This window comes from Vulpes lagopus, chromosome 4, assembly GCF_018345385.1.
Source record: "Vulpes lagopus strain Blue_001 chromosome 4, ASM1834538v1, whole genome shotgun sequence".
Taxonomy (NCBI): domain Eukaryota; kingdom Metazoa; phylum Chordata; class Mammalia; order Carnivora; family Canidae; genus Vulpes; species Vulpes lagopus.
This window is the reverse complement of record NC_054827.1, coordinates 120900418-120920819: the sequence shown is the minus strand read 5'-3', so window position 1 is coordinate 120920819 and position 20402 is coordinate 120900418. Positions and strand designations below refer to the sequence as shown.

The 20402-nt window shown below is 60.2% G+C and overlaps 2 protein-coding genes across 2 annotated transcripts; one reads left to right on the top strand and one right to left on the bottom strand.

Annotated features, from left to right (window-relative positions):
• Positions 1-3607: 3607 nt before the first annotated feature.
• On the bottom strand, positions 3608-12017 carry LOC121488858 (translation initiation factor IF-2-like). Its single transcript, XM_041751133.1, has 4 exons — positions 11871-12017; positions 10964-11806; positions 10169-10377; positions 3608-6798 (listed from the first exon to the last, which is right to left on the bottom strand). Exons 1-4 carry the CDS (start codon positions 12015-12017, stop codon positions 6657-6659), a joined length of 1341 nt encoding a protein of 446 aa, XP_041607067.1. The 3' UTR covers positions 3608-6656.
• Positions 11804-13982, top strand: ADRA2C (adrenoceptor alpha 2C). The gene has a single exon (XM_041753663.1). It carries the CDS (start codon positions 12016-12018, stop codon positions 13426-13428), a length of 1413 nt encoding a protein of 470 aa, XP_041609597.1. The 5' UTR covers positions 11804-12015; the 3' UTR covers positions 13429-13982.
• Positions 13983-20402: the final 6420 nt, after the last annotated feature.

Here is a 20402-nt window from a genome sequence, read left to right as displayed (position 1 = left end):
GTCGCCCCCTCCTGGACACGGGCTCACTCTGCAGCCACGCGCAGTGAAGATGCCCGCAGGGTCCAGATGCACCTGCTTTCCCTCTTAAGCAGCCCTGGCGCCTCAGCCCCTAATCCACAGAAGTCCTGAAGCAAAGGGCAAGGCTGCCAGACTCCAGGGACCCCCCATGGGGTTTCCTGTTATTCTCGGCTGTTCTGGAATCGGGAAGTGAGCTTTTCCCGTGAGGAAAAGGAGGTCTTTGCTTCCTCCCGGGAGTCCTGTCCTTTTTCTGTGATTGAAACTGTATCTGCAAGGAGGCATCTCGTGTCTCCTCCTTCTGAGACTTGGGACCATAACACCTCCTTTTTACACAAACTTTCTGTGACAGTAGAACACGGTTTCCCAGGGCAGCTCCGACGAACGTGGCAGTAAAAGTACTTTGGTTTTGAAACAGTCTGAGTGTAATCCCAGCACTGATGCTACTGGCCAGACTTCTTGTTCAGGCTCCAGGGAGGTGCCTTTATGCCCCTGTGTTCCTCCAGGACAATAGCTACAGCTATTACAGCTATTACAATCCCAGCTCACCTAGAGGACCCTGCCTCCTGGGGACTTCCAGAGCTGGGACAGTCCCAAGCCAAGCCACTCAGTCAGGGTGTGGCAAAGGGCAAGGGTTATTAAGCATCAGATTAAGGTGAGAGCTGGGAGTTTAGGTGCTGGATGAAGAGAGACATGGAGACACCCTGGTGACCATGAATGGTCAGCACAGCGAGGGGCTCGGGGTCAGATTCCAGCTGTGCCTTAACCTGCCCCACCCCCATCCTGACTCCACCCTGACCCCCTCCCCACCCCAATCCTGACCCGCATCCTAATCCTAATATCAAACTGACACCAGACCTAGTCTTGATCCAAACCATTTCTCAAATATTGACTCTAACACCCAAATTTACCACAACCCTCTCCAACACAAATTCTGTTTATATACTGAACCCCAATGCAAATCCCATCTAAAATCCAATTAATCTCTAACTCACACTGACCCTCCATCCCAAGCAAATTCTAACCCCAACCTTATTCTCAACCCCACCCAACCCCCTGCAAAGCAGAGGAGGGCTTGCTGTGTCTGGGAGTGGCTGGCGCCCTGGCATCTTGGGTAGTTTCAGGCACTAGGTTGTTTGCTGATGGATCCCCAGGCCCCGGCCCCCACAGGTACTCCGCGGGTCACCTGGCGAACAGCAGGCGCACACATCGATGGCGGGTCTTTGTCCTCGCTCAGCCGCACTCACTTAGGGAGGCCTCGTCCTGTCCCAAGCAAATTTGATTCTCTGCATTTGCTAGATGAGACTGAAGGTCTAGGGGGAGGCGGCAGTGCCACAGCCAGGCTGTGGCAAGGTGGGAGGGGACTTGCGTATGCTGCGCCAGGCTCAGACTGTGGAGGTTGGTGACAGGGCCTGCCTAGCTGGCCCATCTCACTGTCCCAGTGAGCCCCAGATGAAGGTGCTGACAGCTTTGCATTCCACTTTGTGCAGTGGGGCTTGGGCCGTCAAGCTGGGGTGGGGGTTCCAGAGGCTCAGACAGGCATTAGAGTCCCATGTTAGCTTCTGTCTTCACGTGTCCTTCTCCACGCATCTTTTCTTATAAGGTACCAGCAGTATTGAATTAGGGTCCTCCCCCTCTGCTGGTCCAGGATGACCTCAGTGTGCCTAAGAAAACCTGCCAGGGCCCAATAAGGTCACTCTCACAGGCCCTGGCCGGTTAGCACATAGACTGCTTTTGGGGAATACAATTCAACCCATAGCAACCACACAGCTATTTTCCTGTTTTAATTAGATGCTATCAATAAGCAATTATGGTATTTCACTTGAAAATCCAGATCTTTGTCCTGCTCCAGCCTGAGAACTTGCAGGGTGGAGCGAGAGCTAGCTATCCCCCCTCATGGGGCATTCTCCACGGGCTCACTGCAGCCCAGCCCCAGCGCTCCTGCCCTGTGGACACTAGAGTTTGGGACCTCCATCTGGCCCCATGTTCTTGGCTGGGTGGTGATGCCTCCAGGGGACACCTGGCAATTTCTGAGGACATTTTTGGTCATCACAACTGGGGGTAAGATGTGGGCAGGGTTGGGGGGAGTTGCTCCTAGCATTAGTCAAAAGAGTCCAGGGATGCTGCTAAACGTGCTGCAATCCACAGGCTGGCACCCATGACACAGAGGTCCCCAGCCCCAAAAGTCAACAGTTCCCAGGTTGGAGACCCTCCCTGCATTTATCTTGGCAGATGGCCACCCTGTTGAAGACTACATTTCCCAGGCCTCCCTTGCAGTAGGTATGGCCATGTGACCACATTCTGACCAATGAGATGTCAGCATGTGGACTGTATGCAACTTCCCGGTGAGGATGCCCTGCGTTTGGAGGACCGTGTGTCCTCCCATCCCAGCGGGCTGAGGGCTGAGGGCTGACCGTGGGTGCACGGCAATGGCCCCCGCTGGCCCAGCCAACCCCAAGCTGGAGGTGGGAGCTGCCTGCTGGCACCAGCACCCTCCGCCGGTCAGGCAGTCATGCTGGTCCTGCCGACCCTCGGGGGGTTCATCACTCCAGCCCCTCTAGCCACCATGTTCTGGGCTGCTTTGTTACAGCAGCAGCCCCGGTACCCTGACTCACAGTCCTAAATCTCAGGCTGGCCCCATTCCCTCCTGAGACAAATTTCTGGTTTAAATCAGAGCCTTTCTGGGAAGGCAAAACTCAAGAATGAAACATAGCAGATATTGCTGAGCCCAAGCTCACAGTGTCCAGGTTCCAACATAAACATTCCAACACTCCTGCCAGCGGCACACACTGCTGGGCCTGCCTCCCTGCCTTCCAGAAACACTTGGGGATCGGGCTCCGCATAGGAAATCTTCACAGGGAAAACTTCACAGGGTCAGGCTGAATGGGAGCATTCTTCACTTTTTTTCCTCCCAAATACATCAAGGGCTCTTCTGCATTTTCTGAAAAATCTGAAAAAAAAAAGAAAGCGCCAAACAAAACTAAAAATATCTCTGGACTCCCTCTAGCTCTGCAGCATATGCCTGCTGTGGTCCCAGTCATAGGTCATGGGCGTGACTTTGCTTTCATGTAATTAACCATTTCTGGCAGACTTGCTCCCCAAATTCTATGTGGGGCCACTGTGATCCAGGGAGCAGGGACACGGGCTTCACGATGGAGGGGGGTCCCTTAGCGAGCGCCAACATCCATGGGGGCACATGCCCCATGTCCATGCAGCCCAGACGGTGCTTCCTGCACACTCAGGAGAGCAGGTGGGGCCCAGAACCTTGGGTTACAGTGATGGACTGATCTGTCTCACTCTTCTCCACTCTGAGCCCCACACATACTTGGTGCTCAGCAAATTAGAGGCAGCACAGTGGAGCAGATAGAACCTGGCTTGCTGAGAAGTCAGCCTTGGGGCTGTCTGGGCCTCGCCTGTCTTAACTATAAAGCAAGAATTAAAATGCCTATCTTGTGGAGGCATTCATTCATTCATTCATTCATTCCCCCAAACACCTACAGGCTCTGTATTCATTTCCTCTTTGCTAGAACAAATGATCAGACACTTAGTAGCTTACAAGAACACACATTTATTATCTTGCAGTTCTGCAGGCCAGAAGCTTAAAATGGGTGGGCAGGACTGGTTCCTCAGGGAAGATCCAGTGGAGAACCCGTTTCCTGGTTCTTTTCCAGCATCTAGAGGCTTGCGGTCTCTTCCTCCAGTCCCCCACCCGCTTCTGATATCACAACTGCTCTGTGACCCACCTTGTCTCTGTCCTTCACTTAGCAGGACCCTCGTTACTACATTTAGGGATAACATGCCAGCTCACAGTCCTCAGCTGAATCCTACCCGAAGGATCTTTTTAGTGCTTCAGGTCGCATGTCCCAGTTGGGGCAGTGAGGGCACAGGTGTGTGTGTATTTTGTCTATCACAGACTAGCACAGTGATTCTGAGGAGGCAGCAGGGGTTGTGGACAGCAAATCAATCAGGGCGCAATCAGCCCCGAGCTACAGAACCTCCTCACAAAGGGCTCAGACAGCAAGGCCACTTAGCATCCCCTCTGCAGGAAGCCTGACCAAGGATGGATCCCGGGTGGGTTCACTTGGAGGCTCCAGAGCAACAGCATGAAGGACCCTGGCTCCTCCCCCTCCAGTTACCATCCCTGTGTCCAGCTCCTCAGGTCCCAAGAGCTGCCCGCTGTGAGCCTTGCACCCCTGCACTTGGGTGACCAAACAGGAAGAGAGGCAGCTGGCCTTCGTGTACATTTCTCGCTCATTATCAGGGAAGTGGTACTGGCTGAGACTGGCCGTGCGGCCTCTCCTCCAGCCACTGGGAAAGGGAGATGGGTCCATCGTAATAGGCTCAGCGGCATCAGGACTCTTCCTCAGTGCCGGGAAGCTGTACCCCTTTCCTAGACACATCGCTGTTCCTCCACCAAAACGAACTGGGTGCATGGGTATTATCAAGGTTGTATAACAAATTACACAGATGGACCAACTTAAAATGACACACATCTATTATTACCTTACAGTTTCTGTAGGCCAGGAGTCCAGGTGCAGGCTAACTGGGTCCCCTGCTCAGTGTCCGAAGGCCAAGATGAAGGTATCAGCTGAGGCTGAGATTTCCGAGGCCCATGGTCCCCTCCAGGCTCACACAGTTGTCAGTGGAACCCAGTTCCCTGAGGTCATGGTCCTTGTGTTCTGGTTGCTATTTGTCAGGGACTACTCCTGGCAACTAAAGGCCATCTTAGATCCTGTCTTTGGATCCCCTCTCATGACACTGCTTCATCTTGGAGGCCCGCAGAACCTCTCTGATACTTTCAAGGGGTTCACCTGGTTAGGTCAGGCCCACCCAGGATAATCTTTAATTAATTCAGAGTCAACTTATCAGGGGCCTAACTAAGGCAGTGACACTCTGTCATATTCACAATCAAAACAGGGGATCACTCCAGGGCTTGGGTCATTGGGGGTCATCTGAGAATCCTGCCAACCTCAGTGGCCCAGGAGGCAGTGAGTGCTAGCTGCTGGGTACGTGGCATGCCCACCCAGAACACACTCCACTGCCTTCATTTTGGACAGACTGCTACTCCTCATCCTCCGGTCTGGGCGGAGCCCTTACTTCTTCCAGAAAGTCTTCCCCGAGCCCCCAGACAGGCCAGAAAGCCCCCTTGGACCCTGCTACTTGCTACCTCCATCTTCTGGCACCTTCCAGCTGGTTACTGCCTGTGCCCCGTCCCCCATTCTGAACCTGAGTAGCACCTTGCTCTCTGTAGCCCACAGGCACTGGCCACACTTGGCATGAAGCAGGTGCCCAGGAGATGCCTGCTGAACAGATGCTGAATTTCCAGTGGATGACATGAGGGGCCACACCTGAAATCTGCCCCGGGGCGGGGATGGGGAGGGCCCTCTGGTGGGTGGGCAGACTGGCGGACAGGGTCACTCCAGGCCTCAAATTCTCCACCTTCCGGCCTCGGCTTGGTGGTCACTCCCAGGAGACCCCTTCCGAGGCCACCCACTATGGAAGCTAGTTATTGGGGCAGACTCAAGGCAAAAGCAAGTGGGTGCCAACAGCCTAACAGTGGGATGGAGGGGAGGGACCCTGTCCCAGGCTTGGATCCACATGCAAGACCTGTGGGCTTGACTATTCTCTCCTGCAGAATGGGATGATCACACATGGGCCCACTACCCATGGACTGTTCAGGCCAGGCCTGGCCCAGGGGACATGCTCCCTCATGGTGGCTCCTATGAGTGCTGGCAATGGGCAGGGGCTCTGGGGGCCTGGGCAGGAGGTGGCCAGGGTGGACACTGGATCATTAAGATTCAGAGATGCCAAGGGTCATGGTGGTCCAGGGAACCCTGAGGGGGGCGGCTCCCGAAGTCCAGGGCTGGGGCTGGTGGAGCCATGTCTTCCACCTGTTCAGGTGTGTGATGAGCAGAGGTTAGAGCAAGTGCTCCAGGCCCAGGGAGTAGCAACCGAGGCAGAAGAATGGTGGACATGGCAAGGGACCCTGCAGCAAGCAGGCCCTGAAGTAAGAGCCCTGCAGACACTGTCCCCCAGAGCTGGGACATCAGCCCTCGGGGACGTGACTCTGTTGTTGCCATCTACAGGCTGAGCGAAAGGAAAGGCAGCTTGCTAAGGTTGCATAGGGACACCTGGTCAGCCCGACTCTAGAGGCCAGGCCTAGGGGGGGTCTTGAATGCCAGGCTCAGGCATCTGGGCAGCAGCAAGCCTGGTAGGGAGGACCCTGTCAAGCCTGGAACCAGACGGCAGAGGGGCAGGCCAGACGCGGGATGCCATGAGAGGACGGTGCGGCAGCCAGGATGTGCAGGGGACGGGAGTGAGCTTGACCTCCTGCAGGCCCTGGGCTGAGTGCGGTCCACAGCTGGTGCTGAAGAAAACACGCTGACCCACTGCTTTCATCTCTTACCCTCATTGCAAATCAAAGCCGGTCCCTGAAGCAGTTCTTTCTCTAGAAGGACTTGCGCCAGCTCTGGGAGAACTCAGCTGTGCCAAATCCATCAATGTGATCAATATTGCAATGGATTTGGTCTGCGGGTTAGTGCATGGAGAGCCAGGCCCCGGGCCAGCAGATCCAGGCCACGGTCTAACAAGACAAAGCGCTTCTGGAATTCTTCAGGGAGGGGCAAGCAGAGAGGCAAGCCTCATTTTTCCCTGCTTGTCTTTAAAAATGAAATTTCAAATAAACACAGGGGGCGAAAATCCTCAGCTCGGCTGTTAGGAGGAAACAGGTCTTCTTGGTCTGGAGCCTGGGAAGCCAGGTCGGTCTCCCTCTCACTGCACCTGCTACAGAAGAGGAAGGAGGCTTGTTTCCCTGACTCCAGGCCCTTGCCCCTCCCCACCGCTGCGGGCGCCCAGCAGAGGACCAGATGCAACACCCACTTCCAAGAGCTCACAGCCAAGTGGGGTCAGAGCTGGCACGGACCTTACAACTCTCCAGTCTAATATCCCCACCTTACAGATGGGAAGACTGAGGCCAGGAGGCTGCCAGGTAGCAAGCAAGTGATGAGTAGGAGCTTCTGTGCACATCCAGCATCAGTAACCTCCACAGAATGGAGGTAGAGAGGAACCACCAGGCGGTGGCTCAGGGGCCTGGCAGCTCCGGGGTGAGGCATCCCTATGCTCTGCCGGGCACCACCTGTGCTGAGCACACTCTAGATATCCGGCCTGGCCAAGGAGCACGGAGGACATCGGGACCTCCATTGTATTCCTGACTCACCCTTTACCCCCAACTCCTCCACCAGCTTTGATTGAGCCCCTACAAGAGCCATAGTGGGGCCCTGCACCAGGCAGTGGGTGAGACATGGCCTGCTCTCAGGAACCACCAGTCGAGAGGGACAGGGTCTGATGACGGCCTGCCCCTGCCGGGCACACAGGCGGCCAGCTAAGTAAGGAAGGGGCTTCTGCTCTAGCCTGGAAGATCAGGGAAGTCTGCTGGGGAATAGTGTAAACACATTTTGAAGGAAGAGAAGAGCCCTGGGGATAGACGAGGCCCAGGGTTGCCAGCCTGGAGAACAGCATGTGCCAAGGCCCAGAGTCCGCGGCAGGCGGTGACGAATGGGCTTGCAGCCTGGAGGGAGTGGGCTGAAGAGCCATCTGAACGAGCTGGGCGGAGGTGAGCAGGCTGAGGAAGCAGAGCCCAGCCGGAAACTAGGAAGAGCTACCGGCAATGGGGCGGCCGAACACATCCTCCCCACGGCCTGGGAGGGTGAGTAAGGCCTCGGGCACCTGTGCGTGTGTGTGTGCATGCATGCCTATGTGGGGGGTGAGCACACACGCTTGCACGTCTGTTTATACATGTGAGTGCATGCACGTATGAGTGGCTATGTGCAGCAATGTGATGGATACATGTATATGCACATGTGAGGCATACATAAATGTATGCACCTATATGCATATAACAAGTGTACATGATTTTATGCAGGTGTGAGGATCAGGGTCTATGAACATGTATGTGGATAGTATCTGTGTGTGCATGAATATCTGTGTGTGTAGTGTGTGAAAGAATACACACAAGTGTGTTCATGCCTGCCTGCCTATGGAAGCACATGCATGCATGTGTGCACATCACATGTGCACATAGATATTCATATGAAAGCCCTATATAATTTACATGGCTGTGTGTATGCACATATGTATGCAGCATGCATGGATGTGTGTCCATATGTATGTGGTTACACCAGCATATGTGTGCACAAAAATGTGTGTACAGGTACACATGGGTATGTGTGTGCACATGAACAAGTGCGTGCAGATATGTGTGTGCATGTGCACCTGAATACATGTGCACGTCTGTGTGTGTGCATGCATAGCTGCATGCGGGGAAGCAGGTCATGGAGACACACTCTCCTCCACCAGGACAGGCCACTGGTGGAACACAGAGCACTGCCCCCCAGGCGTGCACCTGGTAGGCATGCTTCCAGTTCCCTTCTCACAGCATTGGGGGCCAGGAGCCAATGTCCTACGGCTGTGTGGCCCTGGGGGGACCAACCATTCTTTCTGGGCTCCACTCACTCATCATGGGTGGGAGGAAGGGCCACCCTGCCTTGGCAGCTCCCAGAGGCTTCGCTGTTATAGGACTTTCCTTGTAAGATGTCCCACGCCCCTCCCCAGTGCCTTCCCCTGCCCCCTCCACCAGGGCAGCCTGAAGCCTTAGAACACCCTCCCTGTCATCCCTCTGGGTCCTGCCAAGCCCGGGCTGGGCCATCAGCAACTCACGGGGACAGGCAGCCTCTTCAGGCACATGCTGTTTTGCTGGTTACAGGATAATCAGGAGCAGTTTGTCAAGCCTCATTTTCAATGTCTGGGGTAAGAGGCCTCTCTAGCTCCTTTTGGAACAGCTGCAGTCCCTGGGGCCTCCCTCCCTGCATGCAGGCAGGTCTGCGTTCATACGGCGCAGCCCCGGAGCCCAGCCAAGGCCTTCTCTGCCCCGAGGACTCTTCAGAGGACTCAGCCCTCCTCTCCCCCTCTGGGCCCTGATGCACAGGAGAGGTGCTGCCTCCTTCCTCCTCCTGGGTTGTGCCAGGGAGACAGTGCCAGCGCTCCTGAGGTCAAAAGGCCAGCCAGGCGTCCCCAGGGGCCTGAGTCACTGGGCCATCCAGGCACTCCGGATGTCCCAGCCTGGCCTGGTGAGCCACTTCCTGGGCAGTGGGAAGTCCTGTCTGCTTCAGGCCCCAGGTACTGTGTCCTTCTTCCTCCAAATTCTTTGTGCTGGCCATCCTTGATTATGAACATGTGAGATGTCCAATGCAGCCAGGACCCTGGATGTCCCAACAACCCCAGGCACCCTCCCCCACAAAGATGAGAACCCACATTGTCAGGAGGAGGCCCACGTGGCTGGCCAGCTGCTGGGGGGAGGGAGCTCCCTAAAACCTACATCTGACCCCTGCCACTTCCTTTTTTTTGGATCCTCCTCTGGCTCCCCCTGCCTCTAGGACAAAGCCCATCCCCCTACCCCAGAGGAAACAACCCATAGGGGCTTCTCACTTCCTAATAACTTCCCTCCATTCTCCAAAGGCAGCCCAGAGGTCACCTCCTCCAGGAAGCATTCCTTGACAACTCCACTCCCAGCCTGAAGGAAGAAGTCCAGGGCACTGACAGCATCCACTGCAGCATCACAGTGTGTGGTACCAACCATCCCAGGTGACAAAAGGCCCAGTACGGACCAGGGTGGGTGTATGCCAACCACGGAGGATGTGAATACAAGCACAATCCAGGCCTCCTTCCTGGACCAGGGGACCCTTTCCCAGGGATGGAGCCTTTCTACCTTCTCTGGGCCACATGCATCTCATATGCACTTATGGCTTTGCTCCCAAAAAGTGCACAAAAGCCCAGGACTGGCTAGGGTGGTTTGGCCCTTCTTGGGCAGTGTCACCATCCAGAAGCTGATTGCTGGCCTGGTCCTGGCCTGACCCCTCCTCCTCCATGTAAGGGGGCTGATGAGGATGCTGGGCTCCCAGTGGGCATCTCTGCTATGACACCAGTGCTGTGCCACATAAGACCCTTTGAACCTTTCCAGAACTCAGAGAAGACAAAACGCACCTCCAAAGCCACACACATTTCCAGGCTTTGCTACCGGGATGCTCTAATCCTCCCCTGTACACCTTCCTAGAACCCAGAGGCACCCCATCCCCCGGCCCCCAGCCACAGGCCCTACCTTTCCATCTGGGGACACAGGGAAAGCTGCTGGCCTGCCTGGGTGCTTTTCTGGACTGCGGGGAGGAAAGGCCCTCCCCTCCTCCGGGCAAGAAATGTCAGGCCTGGGAACTCCAGCCTCCTCCCCAGGGTCTGTCTCCCACAGACCTCGAGCTGCCTGGAGGTGGGAACCAGCGTTCTGCACACGACGGAGCGACAGTGCACGTTTGCCTAATGAATGCAGAGGGACATAAGGCAGGGGTAAGCCGGGGGTGGGGGAGATACTCCAACGGCTTGCCCCTAAGCCCGCAGGAATAAGGCACCCACGCAAACCCGCCCATCATCCGGGAAATTCAGTCTGGGTGTTTGTCAGAGGCGGTGATTTTGAACATCCCCCCGCCCCCCCCTTTAAAAGCAGGGGCACGGAGCATGGGAATTAAACTTCAATAATTGCCAACATGGATGCAGAGCCTGGGAGCCTGCCCAGGGCTTCCACTGGCACCGCCGTCATGATTCATGCTCCAGCAGCGCTTGCAAGTGGGCAGAGAAGGGAGCTGAGGCCGAGGGGCAGGGAGGTGGCTCTGCCCTGGAACCCCCACCAGGGATCGCAGCCCGACCCGGACCCCGCAGGACCCCTGTGCACCCAGGCAGCATCGCGTCCTCCGCCAGGCAGCGAGCGGTTGGCTCTCCCATCAGGCGGCGGACCCCGAGCCGGCCGGGGCTGCGCGCGAGTGTGCGCGCCCGCGTGTGCGTGCGCGTGTGCCCGGGGGAGGCGAGGAGGCTCTTGTCTTAGAAAGAGCAGGTTTCTGGAACTCACCGCCCAGGCCATCCAGCACTCAGCCCCGTCCCGCAGACCGCAGTCGGCCCTGGAGGGGGCGCCCTCGCCGTGCGCGCGCGCCTCGCGCCACCGCCCTGGACTCCTCCCCGGCGCCGCGCGGGCAGGTTCGCCGAGGCGGCAGCGGGCTCCGGCTCCCGGGCCCGCTCCCCCCGGGCGGGCAGCGCTGGCCTGCCCGCCAGGCCGCCCCCGCCCGCCCGCGCCCCGCCCCGCGCGCCCGCCCCGCTGCGCAACTCTACCCAAGTTGGAAGCCGAGGCCGGGCGGCTGCACTCGCGCCGAGCGCACGGCGGCGGCGGCGGCGGCGAAGGAGGAGGAGGCGGCGGCGGCGGCGGCGGCGGCGGCGGCGGCGGCGGCGGCGGCGGCGGCGGCTGCAGCGCAGCTAAGACGAGCCAGGCAGGCGAGGCGGAGCCCGCACGGCCGAACGCGGACCGCGGGGGGCGCCCGCGCCCGGAGCAGCGGGAGAAGGACGCGCGCCGGCGCCCTGCCCGGGAAAGTAAAGTTGGAGCCCGGGGCTGCGCGCGGGCGCTGGGGCCCGGAGGAGCGGCGGCCCGCGCCCCGGTGCGCCCAGCCCTAGCCGGCCGGATGGGAGGCGGAGCGCCCGGGCCGCCGCCGCCGCCGCCGCCGCCGCCTGCAGCCTGCGCCCCGGTCGGGCGCCGGGGCCGCGGGGCCGCTCGGGCACGCCCGCTCGGGCGCCGCAGCACCCCGGGCTCGCGGCCGGGGCGCTCCCCGTGAGCCGGGCCGAGGGCGGGGCCGCGCGAGGACCCCGGGACCTGCCCCCCTCCCCCCCGCCGCCGCGTCGCCGCTCGCTCCGGGAGCCTCCTGCTCTGCACTTAGGCGCGCGGCAGCTGCGGGGAGCCCGGCAGCCACGCTCTCCGGCGCGCCGCCCGCCCGCCGAGCCACCACGGCCGAAGGCCGGCTGCGGGGCGCCCCGGGAGCAGGCGGCGATGCAGGCGCCGACCCGGGCTGGGGGGCGCCCGAGCTGCCGCGGCTGCGCCCCGGCTCCGGGCGGGACCGCGTAGCTCGCGGGAGGACCATGGCGTCCCCGGCGCTGGCGGCGGCGCTGGCGGCGGCGGCGGCGGTGGCGGGCCCCAACGCGAGCGGCGCCGGCGAGGGGGGCAGCGGCGGGGCCGCCAACGCCTCGGGCGCCGCGCCGGGGGCCGCCTGGGGGCCGCCCCCGGGCCAGTACTCGGCGGGCGCCGTGGCGGGGCTGGCGGCCGTGGTGGGCTTCCTCATCGTCTTCACCGTGGTGGGCAACGTGCTGGTGGTGATCGCCGTGCTGACCAGCCGCGCGCTGCGCGCCCCGCAGAACCTCTTCCTGGTGTCCCTGGCCTCGGCCGACATCCTGGTGGCCACGCTGGTCATGCCCTTCTCGCTGGCCAACGAGCTCATGGCCTACTGGTACTTCGGGCAGGTGTGGTGCGGCGTGTACCTGGCGCTCGACGTGCTCTTCTGCACCTCGTCCATCGTGCACCTGTGCGCCATCAGCCTGGACCGCTACTGGTCGGTGACGCAGGCCGTCGAGTACAACCTGAAGCGCACGCCGCGCCGCGTCAAGGCGACCATCGTGGCCGTGTGGCTCATCTCGGCCGTCATCTCCTTCCCGCCGCTCGTCTCGCTCTACCGCCAGCCCGACGGTGCCGCCTACCCGCAGTGCGGCCTCAACGACGAGACGTGGTACATCCTGTCCTCCTGCATCGGCTCCTTCTTCGCGCCCTGCCTCATCATGGGCCTGGTCTACGCGCGCATCTACCGCGTGGCCAAGCTGCGCACCCGCACGCTCAGCGAGAAGCGCGCGCCCGCGGGCCCCGACGGCGCGTCCCCGACCACGGAGAACGGGCTGGGCGCGGCGGCCGGCCTGGGCGAGAACGGGCACTGCGCGCCCCCGCGCCGCCCGCGCGCCGACGTGGACCCGGAGGACAGCAGCGCGGCCGAGCGGCGGCGGCGGCGGGGCGCGCTGCGGCGGGGCGGGCGGCGGCGCGCGGGGGGCGCGGGGGGCGCGGACGGGGCCGGGCCGGGGCCGGGGCCGGGGCCGGGGCCCCCCGGCGCGGGCGCCCTGGCCGCCGCCAAGTCCCCGGGCCCCGGCGGGCGCCTGTCCCGCGCCAGCTCGCGCTCCGTCGAGTTCTTCCTGTCGCGCCGGCGCCGGGCGCGCAGCAGCGTGTGCCGCCGCAAGGTGGCCCAGGCGCGCGAGAAGCGCTTCACCTTCGTGCTGGCCGTGGTCATGGGCGTGTTCGTGCTCTGCTGGTTCCCCTTCTTCTTCAGCTACAGCCTGTACGGAATCTGCCGCGAGGCCTGCCAGGTGCCCGACCCGCTCTTCAAGTTTTTCTTCTGGATCGGCTACTGCAACAGCTCGCTCAACCCGGTCATCTACACCGTCTTCAACCAGGACTTCCGGCGTTCCTTTAAGCACATCCTCTTCCGAAGGAGGAGAAGGGGCTTCAGGCAGTGAGCGGGCCCGGCCCGCGGAGACCCTGGATGGCTGGGGCCTGGGAAAGCTCGACAACCCCCACCCCCAGCGGAAAACGGGGGCGGGGCAGCTGCCCCAGAGACCCGGGATCCATCTGCCTCCAGGGCGCACGGGAGCGCACGGGCAGGGCACGAGGGTGGGCAGAGAAGGAGCAGGGCACCCCCCCCCCCGGGGGAGCGGGGAGGAGAGAGGGGCGACCCCTCTGCCTTCCCGTCTCAGCCAAGGGCTGCTTCCGGGCTTCAGCTCGGATAGGCTCTGGGGGAGCCTGCAGAGGTGCGGCTGGGGGGTCAGGGTCTTAGCAGAAGTGAGTGCAATCTCCCAAACTGGGGAGAAAGGAGCCCCCCCCCCAACACACACCACCACCACCCTACCCCCCTCTGAGCAAGGGCTGACTTCCCCAGGACCTAGTGGGGGCGGCTGTCTTGGAAGAGGAGAGACGCAGTGACAATCTTTGGTTACTGAAAGTATTTACATGTTTGCCAAAAATGACAGCCAAAACAACCAAACTATTTTCTAAATAAACCTTTGTAATCTAAGTATCGGGTGCAGCTGTCAGTCCTTAAGCCCACATGGTGGGAGGATAGGGGGGTACCTTCCAGACCTCACCCTGCCTACCCTGCCCCTGGGGGTGGAAGGGGGACACTCCGGGTCTCCAGATTCCAACATCCCCTCATGCAGGAGAAGGAGGGTGTCTTTTTTTTTTTTTTTTTTTTTTATGATTCTAAAGGTAAAACTCTTGTGCTGTAATTAGCTGAGAGAGAAAAGAAACCAAGCACCCCCCACACTGGGTCCCAGTTTAGATCCTGGAGGTCTGCCCTCCCTCCCTCATCCCTATCCCTGCTCCCCCCACCCCCACATCCAGTTCCTGGCCTGGGAGCCCCTCCCCCACGGAGGGAGGCAGGGCTCTCGGGATCTGAGGCTCCAGTTCCACCTGCCTCCCCAGTAACTTCAGATCAGCCCCCCACCTCTGAACACTTTGTGGGTTTGCCACTTTGGAGGAATTGCCATGAGTGAGAGCTGCCTCCAAGGGGGCCCCATCCACAGATGGGGTGAGGTCCAGGCCAAGACAAGCTTCCAGATCCTTATTCTATACCAGAGACCTTTATCAATTTCTTGTTGTTTTTGGATATTGAGGGTCAAAAGCAATGGGACCACCTGCATTGGCTGGGGACGGGGCTGGGGCCTCACCTGTCCTCCCGAAACCCCACTGCCCATGCAGCCAAGCCTTGCCTTCTTGCTCAGCTCCCCCTGCCCCCAGGTGTCTGTACTCACTCCACACTGAGGAGGGGTGGCTAGAAGAAGCTGGCATTAAGTGTAGCAGTTCTCCCCCCAGAGTCTTCCAGTCCCTATCACAGAGTCTGGAAACCCCTGGCTGATGGGGGCTCCTTCTGCAGATCCCTGCTGTGGCCGTGCTGTCCTCCTGTTGCTCCCTCTCTGGTTCTCCTTGGCCTTCCATATGTACCCTCCCCCGCCCAGCCGAGCTCTTGCTTGGATCCCCATCCACCTGTCCTTGACCTAGGGTGGCCATGGGTGTGTCCTCTGAATGCCTCAGCCCCGGGTGCTGCCTTCATTCCTGAGTCACTGACCCCTGAATCAGGAGCCGGGTGTGTGTGTGTGGTGTATGGGGGGGTGCTTAGCTGGCCTAACTTGTTGGGGCTGTCCCTTGGAGACCCCTCCTCTGCAGCTGCCCCACTCCCATCACCTCAAATTAGGTTTCTCAGGACACCCTACCTGGGACGAGCTCTCCAGGACCATGCCCACCCTCAATCATGGCTCAGGGACAGGTGGGGAAGCTGAGACCCAGAGCAATGGAGGGATGGAGGGGGCAGTGGGAATGGCCGGTCAAAACTGAGTGGGGCGTCCCTGACCTGCTACCAGGCAGGGGCCTGACAGGCTGTCCATGTCATAGGCCGGGCTCTGTTGCAGCATTGCTGAGCTAGCTTGGACAAACCCCTGCCCTTCCTGGGCCTCAGCACCCCTTCTGTGAAGTGGTGGTTGGGGGGTGTGGGTTGTTGGAAGCTCAGGCCCTGCCGGGCTGGCCGATCCATGGCCCAACCTGTGAGCTGAGTGGGGGGTTGGCGGGCCTGGAGAGGTGACCTGCCCCTGGAGATGGCATGGCTGGCTCTGGTATTATTCCCTCAGAGCTGCAGGGCCTCCTCCGTGCGGTGGGGTATCGACACCCCCACACAGGGCTTCTGGGGGACGCACTCCTGAGCCTGCGACAGGAGCACGCGGCGTGGAACGCGGCCCACGGAAGGATGTCAGCACACCCTGCTCTGTTTGCTCCTAATTGCGAGAATTGCACCTTCGGAGGCTGTCGCTGGGCCTGCCGGCGCCTGGTGCTTCATGCCCCATTCAGCCAGCAGATGTTCACCACTTGATGGTGATTGCCGCCTGGAGAGGCCGTCCTTTCAGCTGGATAAACAGAGATGGAACCTGGCTTCTCACCCTGCCCTGCCGCAGGGACACGGGCCAGTTGGCTTGCTCCGAGTCTCGCTGTCTTCCTCCGTGCGGTGCAGCAGGGATGTCGCCATCTCCCTGAGGGTGCCCGCGAGTGCCAGCTGCTCCCAGTGCGGCCAGGAAAATGTCTTCGGGGGGATTTCTCTAATGTGCAGAGTGGGGGCCCAGACCTCTGGCCACCTGTCCGCCGCTCGTCGGCAGGTCAGCCTACTGCGCCCTGTCCATTCACACAGGGCTCTCTCGTCCGGGCATCTCCACATCTACACCGGGGTGCCAGGCTCACTGTCAACCCCGTTCCGTGGCTGAGGTTAAGGAGCCCTGGGCCCCACAGGTGTGAGGGACAGGACACCCCAGGAACCCACAAATGTCCAGCTCCAGAGCCCATGCCCTGAGCACCTGGCTCTGGTGTCCCGTGACCACGGCTGTTCTCTTCTGGGCCTTGCCACCAGAGAAGCATTTAACACGGCCTCCTTTCTGCCCAATGCTTCCCCTTGGGCTCTTGGGAGATTGCAGACAAAAAAAAAAAATCCACAAAAAGATCAGGGACTGGGGGGCATTGGCCTGAACACTCTACCCAGGCCCAGCCCGGTGCAGATACAGTTCTAGCGAGCATACAGAGACATACATTGGCTTAAATTAATTCTTGAATTTTAATTCAATTGCTGAGCTTGTAGAGAAGGGGAAAAAGGAATAATCCAAGTAATCCATTACAGCTCAGTATGGAATTAAAAAAAAAAAAATTACTCGAAGCAGGCAGAATTAATACTTTGGAAAAGCGACTCCACTCTTTGTGTTCTGCCCCCGGCTCCGGGGGTGGGGGCTGAGGGGTGGGAGAGAACGCGTTGCCGTGGCACTTGCTGGCGAGGAAACGGTCCTTCCTGGCTGTGCTGGCAGCCGGCTGTTTTTTATATCACATCCGTCGGCAGGACTCAAATATTCCAGAGCAGCCTGGGATCAAAACACATGCGCCTGCGGGCCCGTCTTGAGTCTGGTTGGGCAGCCGTGGCCAAGCCGAACGCTGCGCTCCTACCACCGCCAGCCGCCCCCACCCACGCAGACCCCGTCGTGCGAGGGAGAGGCAGGAGGCAAACGGGCTGAAGATGCTCTGGGCCCCGCCAGGGCGCCCACAGGCCCCACGGCTCCGTGTGTGGTCACATGGGCATCTGGCCACGTGTCAGCCTGTGGCTCTCTGTGGGCCGGGATGAGCAGCCTCCCTGCTTGCCAGGGGACACCTGAGGGGTGCCCTGTGGATGTGGGTGGGGGGCTCACGGGGATGGGATGGAGCGAGTCCCACGATAGGAGTCCGGATCCTCAGAGCTGAGGGTCTCCCACCCTGAGGACCCTGTGTCCCTGCTCTGGGGCTGCCATGAGTATCCAGACCTCAGGCTGCCTCCTCCACTGCTAAGGGTCATCCTCCATTTGACCCGCTGGATTGTTGAGGGCCTCGCATGCTGGTGAGGTGGAGAAGCAGAGTGAGGGGTGTGGGGGTAGAAGCATCTGGTTTGCCAGAGAGGGACCCGAGCACTCATAGTGGGTCTGTTGGCTGCATGACCCCGACCCTTTCTCCCACCAGCCATAAATAGGCTGCATGTCCTTTCCTGGCAGGGCCAGGGCAAGGGGGATGTGTGAAAGGGTCTGTGACCTGCAGGCGGGTGCAGTGCCCTGCCTCTGAAGTCTGCCTGGGAAGCAGAGCCAACCGCCAACTCGGGGCCTAAAGAGAGCCCTGGGGACCAGAAACGTGTTTCTTTCTTGCCAAGAGGATTTGCGGCTGCTCCCAGTGAAAGCCCGGGGTACAATGGGATTATTATTGTCAAGATAAGGATCACCATGCAAGGCAGAGTGGGAATGCTGGACCAGAAAGCCCCGTTTAAGGGCATCCTGCTCTCCTGGTTGAGCACAAAATGTGGTCCGAGCTGCCTGGCAGTGATGGAGAGGAAGGAAACAGGATGCACGCTGGCTCTGCTGCCAGGTTGACGGGAGTCCCTGGAGACCCACAGGGCGGCTGTGCCCATGCTGGGTGCCATCCCCCAGGCCTCCCTGACACTGGGGAGCCTCCTCTAGAGGAGGGCTTCGAAGGCTGCAGAGACCTCTGGAGGGCATTCGAGCACCCTCTCTGTTGGGGCGGGGGCATAGTTGGCTGCAGGTGCACCAGACTGGGCTATTTCCTGTGTATTCCACCCACCAGCCCCGAGGCTGCCCCTCCCTGCGCCCAGCCCTAGCTGGCTGCGGGCAGGGACCGGGGTGGGGGGGTGGGGGGATACGGCTGTGGAGCACCACAGTCACTGGGAGGCACCGGGGCGGCAGCAGCTGAGACTGGGGCCGCACAGCTGTGCTGCCTGGAGCCTGTACACCTGACGCCGGAAAGAGGCTTTGGGGCTGCAAAGCTGACCTGGTGCAAGCCACCGCAGGCGCTCCCAGCCGCCCCCCCACCCCAGGGCCCCAGGACAAGCCCACACTGCCATCAGCTCTAAGGCTGTCAGCTCCTCCACCCTCCACCCCTACCGGCTCCTCCCTTCAGACATCCTTTCCTGTGCTTTTCTTACTTACGCTTTGCCCTCCACCAGGTGCACCTTTCCCGTCTTGACCTGAGTGGCCCTCACATGCCCCTCATGACTCAGACCAGGCTTCATCTCCAGAAAGCCCTTTGGAGCCACAGGCCCCCAAGGCTGGGCCAGGGGCTGCCTCCTCCACCTGGGGTGGGAAACCCAGCATGGGAGGGGGTACAGGGAGGGTCCCAAGCACACAGATGGTGTGTTGTCCTGGCCAGGTGGTCGGGCAGGGCCTCCCTTATCCTCAAAGCCTGACCAAGATCATCCCTGGATCCCAACCCCAAGACCCGCCAAGGTGTGCCCGCTGTGCCAGGCTCTGTGTCCCAGGCCATTCGGGGAGCACTGTGGTGGACGCCCCACAACTGGCTCTCAGGGAGTCGGGGAGAAACGTGGAGCAAGAGGCAGGCGCTCCAGGCTGGGCTCTGGGCTGCGGGGGATTTTCCATTGCACGTGCGCCCTGGCTGCTGAAGCCGCATGTTCAAATGTTGGTGGGCGGGTCCCCCCCCCCCCAACCCGCCCGCCCTGCTCTTAATTAGCTCTTAACTGCAGCATCCACGGAAACAGAAGAACCTCGTGCAGCTCTCGTAGAGCTCTGGATGGAAGATGCCCAAAGGGTGGCCCAGGTCGAGAACCCCCTCCCCGCTTTACAGAGAGCACCAGAGAGGGGAGTCGTTAAAGGATAATAATAAAAATGAACAGACAGGAGCGTGGGCCCAGCAGCAGGTGCCTGCCGAGTGCCTTCTGCATGCCGGCTTTGGGCAGGGCGCTCCCTCCGCTTCTCACCCTTCTGCCAAGCGGGGAAGGACAGTCCCGTTTCACAGGCAAGAAAACTGAGCTCCAGAGGGAATGAGTCAAGAGATGCTCCCTGGAAGCCACCCTGAGTCCCCACGGGCACCCATAGTGGTGTTACTTAGTGCATGTTCTGGAGAGGAAAGAGGCTCCGGGTGTGGAAGCGACCCCCGGAGTCCTCTGTGTCGTGGGCATAGGGTCAGGCTGCTTCTCTCTGCTCCTGCTCCACCAGGAGCAGCCCTGAGATTAAACGTTGAGCTGCTGAGATCAGACCCGGCTCAGGATTTACACATTTCTCACTCACACTGCTTCGTTATTTTTGATGTAATCCGCACTCCCAAACCTCAGCCTCTCTGTACAATGACAGGTCCCCGTCCATGCGCCATGCGGGTAGGGGCCGGCTCTGTTTTTATTTTGTCGTCGTAGAAACGATTCCGAAGGCTGGAGCCACTGTGAAAGGTCACCCCACCCAGGATATAGAAAGCCAAAATGTTTGTGAAAACAATTCCCTTATCCGTTTCCTGGAGTGCCCTGCCGTCGCAAATCAAATTTAAAGCAAAATGAGCCCTCTTTTAATTGGTTCAAATGAAGACGTTGTTCACAGCTGGCTGGTCGCTGCCGCTTTGCGAGGCCTGGAGCAGGAGGCGAAGCCAGGAGGTCCTCTCGGTGCGGACACCGCTCCGCCGCCGCAAGTCCCCGCCAGCCTGGCCCTCGCCGCCAGGGTGGGGTGTGCCCACGGCTCGGCGCCTGTGCAACCTGCCAACACTGAACAAGTGACGGTGTCGGATGTGCCTGGAGCCGCAGGAAATGACAACTGACCCACGCTGCCTGAGCACCCTCGGGCCTGCCACTTCCAGGGTCTGGTCACATGGACACCTTTGCGGGGACCCCCATAACACGATGGGGGGGCGTGGCCTCAAGGTGACCCCTTTGTCATCAGGCCCGGGTGGGTTTCTCTGGGTTGCTAAGGCCGGGCGCTCAGTGTGATTTCGGGTTTCCCAAGGCCTGGGCCGGGTGGAAAGGGAGCTGTGGGATCCCAGAACCTGTGTCCTTGTCTGCACCATGGGCACGGGCAATGGGCACCATTCCTGCCTCACACAGCCTCTGTGGGGACCCTGTGACAACTGTAGAATGCAGGAGGCAGAGATTTGTGCTCAG